The sequence below is a fragment of the Suillus discolor genome (genome assembly GCF_016758755.1).
Source record: "Suillus discolor strain FC423 chromosome Unknown F5147scaffold_23, whole genome shotgun sequence".
NCBI classification, from domain to species: domain Eukaryota; kingdom Fungi; phylum Basidiomycota; class Agaricomycetes; order Boletales; family Suillaceae; genus Suillus; species Suillus discolor.
The window spans coordinates 592,024-602,135 of record NW_024541270.1 but is presented as its reverse complement, the minus strand read 5'-3'; the positions used below and the strand labels follow the sequence as shown (position 1 = coordinate 602,135).

At 46.4% G+C, this 10,112-nt stretch overlaps 4 protein-coding genes across 4 annotated transcripts; all 4 read left to right on the top strand.

Annotated features, from left to right (window-relative positions):
• Window positions 1-634: 634 nt before the first annotated feature.
• F5147DRAFT_745525 (uncharacterized protein) lies at window positions 635-3,813 on the top strand (the record flags this gene model as incomplete). The annotated part of the gene is given in 13 exon segments (XM_041439759.1): window positions 635-994; window positions 1,058-1,276; window positions 1,337-1,525; window positions 1,579-1,775; window positions 1,890-2,091; window positions 2,142-2,258; window positions 2,431-2,442; window positions 2,495-2,562; window positions 2,591-2,677; window positions 2,864-3,020; window positions 3,099-3,329; window positions 3,387-3,699; window positions 3,719-3,813. 13 exon segments carry the CDS (start codon window positions 635-637, stop codon window positions 3,811-3,813), a joined length of 2,247 nt encoding a protein of 748 aa, XP_041293694.1.
• A 61-nt stretch (window positions 3,814-3,874) lies between these two features.
• On the top strand, window positions 3,875-6,333 carry F5147DRAFT_798099 (uncharacterized protein; the record flags this gene model as incomplete). The annotated part of the gene is made up of 11 exons (XM_041443215.1): window positions 3,875-3,928; window positions 3,974-4,031; window positions 4,079-4,142; window positions 4,193-4,264; window positions 4,542-4,722; window positions 4,791-5,153; window positions 5,211-5,468; window positions 5,525-5,653; window positions 5,714-6,001; window positions 6,055-6,163; window positions 6,200-6,333. 11 exons carry the CDS (start codon window positions 3,875-3,877, stop codon window positions 6,331-6,333), a joined length of 1,710 nt encoding a protein of 569 aa, XP_041293693.1.
• Window positions 6,334-7,602: 1,269 nt separating this feature from the next.
• Window positions 7,603-9,058, top strand: F5147DRAFT_150702 (uncharacterized protein). The gene is made up of 4 exons (XM_041428293.1): window positions 7,603-7,844; window positions 7,893-8,335; window positions 8,386-8,934; window positions 8,988-9,058. Exons 1-3 carry the CDS (start codon window positions 7,664-7,666, stop codon window positions 8,698-8,700), a joined length of 939 nt encoding a protein of 312 aa, XP_041293692.1. The 5' UTR covers window positions 7,603-7,663; the 3' UTR covers window positions 8,701-8,934; window positions 8,988-9,058.
• Window positions 8,830-9,874, top strand: F5147DRAFT_150625 (uncharacterized protein). The gene is made up of 9 exons (XM_041428291.1): window positions 8,830-8,934; window positions 8,988-9,150; window positions 9,204-9,324; window positions 9,374-9,390; window positions 9,442-9,469; window positions 9,528-9,540; window positions 9,591-9,632; window positions 9,681-9,746; window positions 9,799-9,874. The coding sequence occupies exons 2-8, from the start codon at window positions 9,011-9,013 to the stop codon at window positions 9,728-9,730; spliced, it is 411 nt and encodes a 136-aa protein (XP_041293691.1). The 5' UTR covers window positions 8,830-8,934; window positions 8,988-9,010; the 3' UTR covers window positions 9,731-9,746; window positions 9,799-9,874.
• The last annotated feature ends 238 nt before the right edge of the window (window positions 9,875-10,112 follow it).

Genomic DNA, 10,112 nt, shown 5'->3' with positions numbered 1-10,112 from the left:
ATGGCCTTTCGACCGTGAGACAATCATCATAATGCACCGTAACGTGCTATCGGCGCATAACTTTGTTCCATTCCGCATCAGCCTCGCGGCCAGCTGTCCCATCCTCTTTGTAAATATTGTACACTTGTACACTCTATTCATATTGTTACATCTGATGGCTCCGACTCGTACTTCTCGTCGAGAGAAGTACCATTATTCAGAAGAGACGCTAAAGGCCCAGCTGCCGTGCACTCATTGCGGCAAGTCATTCAAAACGCAGGGCTTCAAGAAACATGAGGCTAGCTGCAAGAAACGGATCGAAAATGAGCAGGAGCGACATCGATTCAACCAGGAGTATGAGAAGGGGAAACAAAATGGTGAGTTTGACTCATCGCACCATCACCTTGTATCTGAGTCATATTAATTGATCTTTTGCATTCTAGCACGAAAGGCTCGCCGAAAGGCTGCAACCAGCGAGGCTGGCCCATCGAATGACATTCAAGTTCACCATGCCCCCATCGACGATCTCCAAGACTTCGACTATAGCCAACTCGAGGATGAACACGGGAATCCAACTAGCCCCGGTAAGTATTAACCTACAATCTACTGCATCTTGCTGACCCATCGTTTTCGCTCAGTACTATCCGATGCCAGCATGGCTAGCAACCCCACGGTTGTCCAGCCTCATGCGGCATCTGTGCAAATGCCCAGCGAATTCAAAACGGAGTATCACCCTCGCTCTGCTCGTGCGACTCTCTACCAGATGTTCGACGAATTCGGTATCACTCAGGAGATGCAGCACGCACCCGTTGACGAGGAACCATGGCGTCCTTTCAGGTCACGCGGGGACTTCGAATTCTCTGAGATTGCGCTTGATGCTGCGCTAAATAAGTCTCAAATAAATGCCCTCCTTGAACTCATTTCGCGCATCGCTCAAGGTCAAGCTCAAATCACTCTGAAGAATGAGACAGATCTTTCGAGGGCATGGGACAATGCTGCGGCTGAATTAACACCGGTGTGTCTGACTGAATCTACTTACATGATCATATGCTCAATGCCTTAGGCAACCTGCCATTAGTTTTCAAAGCACGAAGTCCCTGTGATATACAAGAGGAAGGAGCAAGAATACGAGGTCCACACACGGCCTGTGTGGGATTGGGCCCTCGATCTACTGGACAACCCCCTGCTCGCACCGCATTTCGTGTGGGATGCCTGCCGTGTTTACAAGCACAACGGTACGGATTTCGAACGCTTTTTCAATGAACCTTGGACAGGAGATCGGTGGTGGGATATTCAAGTGCGTTACAATTAACTGTGTCATATCGTGTGTAAATGTATATAAATGTCAAACCAATAGTCTTCTCTTCCGCCCGACGTTGAAAACGCTGTCCCATTCTGTTTCATTCTCTACGCTGATAAGTCGAAGCTGTCGTCTCATGGTACCGTCAAAGGGTATCCAGTTGTAGTCCGATGCGCAAACTTACCTGTAGACATCCGTAATGGCGAGGGGTTTGGTGGTGGTCGTGTAGTCGGATGGTTGCCTATTGTGAGTTGTTTCGTTCTCAATATATGTCAGATTGTTGAATTTACATGTTGCAGGTTCCTGACGATGCAGCCGAAGAAGGAAAACTCGGATACACAACGTTGAAGCGCGTTGTGTGGCATGAATCATTTTTCAAGCTCCTGGAACATGTCGCCCAGCACTCAAAGACTGGATATTCACACAAGGGCTATAATGGCATTCCGCGATGGCTGTTTCCTGTGATACTGATTCTTTCGGCTGACTATGAAGAACAGTGAGTTCGTTTTCCATCTCGTCGCTGCTGGTGCCTTCAAGGGTAAACACGCTCATGGCCTTTTGCTCTTTTCTTATTGGTCTTACATTAATACTAACCTATTTCATTCAACAGGTGCATGATGTCGCTGATACGTGGCCGCGGTGGCAAATGCCCTTGCCCCGTGTGCCTAGTACCATTAGCGGAGCTCCACGACCTGTCAAAGAGCTACCCAATCAGAACCGTGGAAGAAGCACAAGAAGCTCTCCGTATTTATGGGTGCAGTAAAGCTGAAGGCGAGCAGATACTCAAAGCGCTCGGATTACGACCTGTTGCGGTACGCACTTGTGTTGTTTCAAACTCATTCCTTGCTAATATGAAGCTTAGAATGTTTTTTGGCTCATCTTGCGTTCGAGTCCCCACGATGCACTTAGTTTAGATCGGCTGCATTCATTGCACGCCGGTCTGTGGAAGCACCTACTTGAAGAATTGAAGAAAATCCTCGCGTCGCTTGGACGTGAGGCTCAAGAAGCATTCGAGAAGTCGTAAGTGGTCGATTGTATTCACACCTATCCTGTTCTCACAGTTACAGGATCGCTAACTTCCCCGATGGCGCCACCTCACTCATTTCGAATCCGTTATCAACATTACATTCACTGATGGCAACAAATACCAGGACCTCTCTAAGGTAAGTTTTTTGGCTTGTTTTGTGATCTTTCATATCACTCATTATCTTGAAGCAAACATTATATCCGGCTTTGAACATCCTGATGCACAGAGCCAGTCCTGTAGGCCACCAGCGCTTCGCGTTATCAGCAGTTATCTCCAGCGGATAGCTGGATCGGTCTGGATTTGCATACTGAGCGCACACTTGCAGCGATCGACGCCGAGCTCTTAGTTTTCGATGCTGAGCTCAAGGTTTAGTCTTTACTTGTTGTCTATGTAGCTAATTATACTCATTTACACGACACATTCATTCCTAGGCTTATATTACATGCGCTGAAGAGTCGGAGGTCGAGAAATTGAAGCTTGACTGGAACTTTCCGAAGACCCACCTATGAAACATGTTGTTCGTGATATCCGACTTAAGGAGTAGCACGTAACTACAGCACGCGTCCGAACGAGAAGCTTCATGGCCCCCTCAAAGGACACCTATCACCGTCGAACGAATGGAAAGGATACCGCGACGCAAGTAAGTTTACAAGATACATTTGTGTTATACTCAGACTGATTCACATCATACACAATTGTATTGATAGATACTTCGTATTGATCACCACAAATTCGCCTCGAAACTTCTGAGAGAACGTGTCAACACGCTTGATGAACACTGCCGGTTGGCAGGCACTCGGCGATGGCGGGCTTGATGAAGACATTGATGTTCCTGTAGCCTTTAATGGCCACGTGAAACTTGGCTCTCCGGTGCCACCCTTAGACATCCTTGGCGTTGAGAGTCGTGGTCAAACGGATCGTGCGTTTCAATCTTTTCGTCGGAAATTTAGTGAATTCATCAACAATGCTCTGCCTACCTATGGCCATCAACTGACAAGTTGGTTACATCCAGGCGATTTCAAGGTATGCTAATAGTATCCTGTACAAGTTGTCTATGCATCATACTAACATGGTACACAGATTCACGAGCACCGCTATCTCAAGGTGACTATGAGTCGGCTGTGGACTGGAGGCAAAATACCGACCACCTTCGGTGCAACCCCCAAATTCCATGGGCGGCCACGATTCGATCACGCGCTCATACAACTGACCGCTGAGGAAACAGCCTTCGTCCAGCTAATTTTCATGTTCAGATGTCATATTTCGAATCTCGGGCCCTTCGAATTCGCACTTGTTCAACCATACACTGCTAGAGTCGGTCCTCGCAGAACAGACTCCACCTTCAAGCTTACTCGTGTCAAGGCTGTCCCGAGGTCGTCATCAATATTGTCCCGTTAAATCTTTCATTCGAGGAGCTGTTCTAGTCCCTGATTCTGAGCATCAAGATGAATACTTCGTTGTTGATCACATTGACGGTGACATGTTTCTGCGAATGAAACACATATGAGTAAGTCCATTCAGTATTTGGGTAGGACCGCTCATGATGTTCTGCAGGAATATCAAACAACATGCGTGCATTTTTTACCAAAGATGCCTCAAAACCCGCCTCCAAATTCAGACGAGTAAGTCTACTCAGTATTTGGATAGGATGCTATCATGTCTTGCAGGAAATATCCGAACAACACGGCATGCGTTTTCACCAAAGACGCCTCCAAATTTACACGAGTAAGTCTACTTATTATTTAGGTAGGAATGCTCATAATATTCTACAGGGATATCCAAACAACACGCGTGCGTTTTTACCAAGACGCCTCAACCAGCCTCCAAATTAGACCGGTAAGTCTACTCAGTATTGGATAGGATAGGAATGCTCATTATGTTCACAGGAAATATCCGAACAACACGCGTGTGTTTTTTACCAAAGACGCCCTCAGCTCAGAATCGCCTAGCACTTACAGGTGAGTCTGACTTATATGTATTGGTCCTTATTAGCGAAACATACTGATGTACAATTATCAACGTTGTCGTAAGTGTGTATCGCCTGATTCTGTTAGCGAGGACCAGCAACCTCGGCAAATCGACACCTGTGGTCCACATGTTTCTATTTCAACGTAATACTTTGTTCTGGAACCGAGTCCATCGGTGCGCATCGCCCCGGAGCATGTTATATAAAGTGGGGCAATGGGTATTTCATCCTCGCGTCCCATTAACTCACTCACTCTCACTCAGTTTTAGAGACACTGTCATGCCGTATGACATGGATGCTGGGGAAGATTTCGAGGCTGAGATTACTGCCATCTCGGATGATTCTGATTCTGATGGATCTGATGGTGAAGTATCTGGGAGCGACTTGGATGCAGTAAGGACGGTCCTGGCTGTCCCTGGGCCAGATGCACAAATGCATGATGTTCGAAAGGTAGGCACGACACTTATATCATTCTTATTAGTCTACAACATCATCTGATATATGCTCTTACGTATCAGGCCCTTGCGGTAGCCCAGCAAGCTTACCATGCAACACGTTCTGAACTACGGGTCCTCAAGAAACAGTATCTCACTCTTTCATCTGCAATTCCTGCTCGCAGCCGCAACCGCATGCTCAAGAAGACGTCTCCACTGGATTCCAGCATCACCCACCAAGGACAGAAGTATACCCTGTTTAGTCATTTCTGGGTCATAAACGGTCTGTTTCCGACTTCTCCTCAACCTGCTAATGTCGACCCACGCGCCGCTACACGTTGGAGCTCTCCCGATGCGAAGCTTAAAGGTGCAATGGCTGAGCTGTATCAGATCATACCTAAAGACTTGCACACCTCCATGGAAACCTATCCACGTTTCGGATCATTGGTAAGTTTATGATTCAAACACTGCCAAATTTCACGCTGATACTTCTGTTGGCCTTAGTTTCGTTCGGCAGTCAGCTCCGAGAGGTCAAACATTCTGCACAGTATCAAGGATTGTGCAGGTGTTATATTCTCTCCTTTCAAGCTCGACCCCAGCATCTTTGCCGACCAGCCTTCCAAAAAGCAGGACAACAAGGATCTCCTTGTCCTGCTCAAGAGGAATGGAGAGGGCGATTACATCCGCCTTGCACCTGTGCTATTTGCGAAGCCCAATGCTATGTCAGCCGATGATTTCCTCAAGTCTCCAGTGCTCGTCAAAGTAAGTGCCACTGATCAATGTCCAAGTATGATGGCTAACTCTATTGCTCATACTAGATTATTCGCGTTGAAGTGTATGGAAAGGCGATACTTGGTGGGAAGACAAGGGGCCATCCAAAGGGCAGGGGTCTGCGAATGGGTGCGCAGAGTGTTACTGAGGGTATGATTGCTGGCGCTGCTATATTGGTAAGTATTCTATCATTGTCCGTCCTTTGCTTTGCATCATTGCTGATTATTCATTCACAGGCACGTTTCTTGTTAACGCACGATACCGAGCTCACTGCGACCGGAGCAGAGACGAAGATCGATTACCAGAAGGATTACGACTTCTATCTGGAACGCTTATTCAAAAGCTCTCCATGGGCAATTGGCGTGATGGAATACTTCAATAAGGAAGTTTTCAACACCCGTGCAGCGCTATTGAGTGCACCCGCATCCGTTGTACCCTCTGCCTCCATCCCTCGCACCTGGGAAGATGACCTATTGGAGGAATTGGATAATCCTGTTGCTCGTGCACCCTCGCCAACTCTTCCTGTTTTCCGCTGCACCCTCGCCGGCTCTTTCCAATCTCTCTGCTCTTTCTGCAGCACCTGCAGATCCTACCACCCAGGATGACTGTATCATTGTCTCAACATCAATGTCAATCAGCCAGCCACGTGCCAGGCGTGTCTTCTACGCAGCTACAGGTGGATGTTAGTCAGTTATCGCTAACTGATCGTGATTCTTCGGCAGCGCAGACTGAACCAGCAGGTGGAAAAGCATGGCGTCGGGGTCGTATTTCAGCTCAGCCTGTCCCTGCTGCTGTACCAGATGTTCCGAAACCCAAACGCATTAGCACACGCAGCAAGAAACCAACAACGAGGTGATTCAGAGCATTTGGTTGTTATTATTCGGTCTTATCATTAGCTATTCCTACTCTGGACTTTACATCAGTCTCTCCTCGTACTTAGGACTACATACTTGATGTCAGATGTGTTTTGATTGATATGCAATGCTACAATTTTAACCTTAGACTTGATGGCCTCAACCGCAACTTAAGTTTTGGGTAAGACATTATGTTGCCTTATAAGGACCTTATAATGTGCACATATAGCATTGGGGTTCCATCTTATATGTGGCCGTTTGGCTAAGGGGTAACTATGCCAGTTAATACTACAGTTCTACTTGGTAAGGTCAAAGTCTAGAGTTCGAATCCCACCAGTGTACATTACAATAGTTAATAATAGTAGTATAGATCATGATTAGATAGACAGTAGTTAATAATAGTACTAGATAATGATTAGATAGTAACATAAATAGGATAGTCGTACAAATAAAATGGTAGTACAACAATTAATGTTCGGTTGAAAGTGTTGAAAGATCACGTGGATCATTAAATTATTATTTTTCTATTTCAAGGTTGATGTCAGCATTACAATGCCTTTCAAGGCCCGTGTCTCACGTGTCATGACACAGCCATCCAAATGCCTTGCAATGGACGACGGCAACCATTATAAGGTCTTAAAATAAAATCGTGTGTCATCCGCATGCATTATAATGGCCTATGTGAAAATTTGTCCTTAAAATGTCTACCAGGGACCTACAATGGTGCCTAGAAATTTCCGACACAAGTTCCTTATCTTCTCGTTCAACCATCCGATCAACTCGCCGTGTCACGCTGGCTTCCAAGTTGGCCAACCGATTCCTGCCCTTCAGATCCAGGTGTCAATGGTCAACTTCGGCTAGGAATGATGATCCGCCTCGCCAGTAGGTAGTAGGTAAGTACGAGGATCATGCCAAGAAATTTCCCTATTGACCAAGTAACCAGTAACACTTAAGTCCGTGGCTATGATTTCAAAGTCCGATGAGTTTGAAATGTCGGCAGTATTAGTGTATCATCGCCGCTTGCTCTGTACTTGCATTTCGGGAGTCGCATTCAAGTACTTCGTATCGATGAATATCGAACATGTCACTAGGTTCGGACGGCGCTCTTCTTTCCAAAAAAACTAGAAGTATTCTCAAAATCCAGATTTCGTTGGATCAAGTTTGTTTTGCGAAGGTCTGGGCCATATATGACGTCAACGCCTTAAACAAGTTCAAGCTAAGCTTTAAATTACGCTTGAGGAGCTCGCCTTTACACCCCAACCTTTGGTAACCAACCATCCAAGTGCTCAAGCGCTCAAGTTCAAGTTTAAGCTTCAAATTCTGTGTTTTACTATGACAAATTTTTCCTCCACGCTGCCCATGTCGGAACTGTTTTCAACCAATCGATTGGCTCACGAAACAGGCCTCAGAGCCGCCTTGTGTCACTTAGACGCTCTAGGAGGTCACAACGGATTACAACCTGCAATCGAGCACCTACTCTCTCACCCTCGTATTTTTGCATACATCGTCTCTGGTATCTCGCAGACTTCTTTTCCATGCCATCAACTAACTTCCTTAATAGTTTGGGATCGCTCTGCAGAAATGGTGTCACAAATAGTGGATGACTTTCCCACAGACGCCCAAGAGTACCGATCGTCCCTTGCATGCGAGATACTGGACAATGTGTCCGTTTACGCTCTCGCCCTGCCAATCGAGTCTTTGGCAAGGGAAGTCGCGAAGGATATCGGTCGCTACCGGGCCTTCATTGAGGGCGCACACCCCGTGCTTTGTGCATTGAGCGCTATGAAATTCGCTGATGTACAGTCGCTTACGAGCGCCGAATCTGACGACAGAGTTGTCAACATGCAAGCGTCTCAAGTCATGCGCAAGCGTAATTGCCAGAATGCTCGTGTAACTATCGATGCATCACTCTTCATCAAACTTGGCATGGCTGTGCCTCCCACGAGTCAGGCGGCCACATCATTGTCCACCGATATACTTGCAGAACTGAAGAAAACCCTCTCGGTGTGTATCTTCGTGATGTACTTTTCGACGTTCCTGATAGCTCCCTCAAGTTTTACCTCTCGCTTCTGCGGAGGACGGAATTAGTGGGCGACATCAAAGCCTTGCTCTTCCCAAATGTGGAAGAGTCTGCCAAAGATGTTGCGCCTGAAGTTTCGTTCCCCGAAGACGCTGAGAGCCCATCAGAAGAAAGTGCGTATCCAATGGTACAACCCATGAAGGCTGCTCTTTTCTTCGACAATGCGGACGGGTTCGGCGACTGGCAAATCCTCATATCCACTGAGGCATATAAACATCTACGCGAACATCGCCGAGCGGATAAAAAAATATTCAAGATTATCTACAAGAAGATCAAGTCTGTCTTTTGATGACATTTATATTGCTGATCTTATGATTACCACAGACATCTCTCGCATGGTCAATTCTCAACTGACAATTACAAGAGACTCAATGGGCCGGATGCAGGCATTCCTGTCTTCGAAGCCAAGATGACCAAAGACTTACGACTGGTGGTAGACGTCATTTCTTAGAACCTCTAGGCAGGAGATAACCTATTTTTGTAATAGTACCAGATCGATTGCGTCCCTGACCAGGGTGGGGAGGTACGTGATTCTTCCATCCAAGACTAGTGCATACTGAGACTGGTTCTTGATAGTCTGAGAGACAAGGTGCGCCATCATGCACCACGAATGGACATCATCGCTCACACGAATACCAGTCATCAAAGTATATGGGATATACAGACACTCTGAGCTCGGGAGAATATGGAATGCCTTGGGGAACCATCTCGCACGTAGGGGTGCGGAATATCGCAGACGGTTGAGCATACCTGTCATCTATCATGCGACTTACTGAGTAATTGTTCTATCAGATGCATATTTCGTACCAAACCTACTAACAATATTATCCTGCCGGCCTCATTCCCGCCGACGGAACCCCAACCAGAAATTCCGGCAAGCCCACTGGATCTTGGTGCTAAGGACATGGAGCACGTTGAGTGTTTGCATCTTTTGGTAGCATAGCGATTGATCTATTGTGCAGCTTCACTCTTTGCTCGTGTATGAATGAATATTTTGCACTTTGATGAATGATGATTGATAATTTTCTAGCCTGGAGAAATATGTTACATTCTCGCAAGTGCGTTTATCTGTATGGTTTTTTGATGATGTAGAATGACTTGATACTGCGCCCTCAGGCATTTTTGCATAGTGAGTAACCTTGTACTTGGTCATCCACATCGTCTCATTCTTGCAAAAAGTCTCGTTGCAAACCACGATGTACACCACGTCTTCATGCTCTCGTATGTCTCAATGCGTTGAAATGAGTTTAGTGGTTGACATTGCTTCAGTCTTCAAGAACAAAAGGTCGTCGAATGCGCTACGTCATGCTATGTGTTAGGTCGCAGTGGCACAGGGTAAGTGCCTTGTGTTCGACATCGCTCACTTATCTATTTCATGGGCCACCAGAAAAACGACGACAATGCTGTTCAAGATTCTTAGGATTCAGCGAGCCTGGGAGCTGGGTGCCAATGACATGCTCAAGCCACGTCAAATCTTTGTCACCAAATCTAGAATGCTGGCGACAAAAGTAGAAGAATACTTCAAACAGCTTCTCGAGTCCCTGTCAATGTCAAGCTATACGCTGCCCGAAATTGCGAAACTTAAGGCACAAAGCATGGAGGACGATCTTATTGATCCTGACGATGCTCCCGAGTCACAGATGAACATACCAGCGAGATACAGCGAACTTGGGGACAAACACTTCCCTTTATTTGTGACTT

Bases quoted from the DNA above. Each gene is read 5' to 3' on its own strand.
- F5147DRAFT_150702 (XM_041428293.1), top strand. From the start codon at position 7,664: ATGACAAATTTTTCCTCCACGCTGCCCATGTCGGAACTGTTTTCAACC. The intron at 7,845-7,892 runs GTATCTCGCAGA...CTTCCTTAATAG, and splicing joins TTTTGCATACATCGTCTCTG to TTTGGGATCGCTCTGCAGAA. The intron at 8,336-8,385 runs GTGTGTATCTTC...AGCTCCCTCAAG, and splicing joins AACTGAAGAAAACCCTCTCG to TTTTACCTCTCGCTTCTGCG.
- F5147DRAFT_150625 (XM_041428291.1), top strand. From the start codon at position 9,011: ATGCACCACGAATGGACATCATCGCTCACACGAATACCAGTCATCAAA. The intron at 9,151-9,203 runs GTTGAGCATACC...TTGTTCTATCAG, and splicing joins GGTGCGGAATATCGCAGACG to ATGCATATTTCGTACCAAAC. The intron at 9,633-9,680 runs GTATGTCTCAAT...ACATTGCTTCAG, and splicing joins CACCACGTCTTCATGCTCTC to TCTTCAAGAACAAAAGGTCG.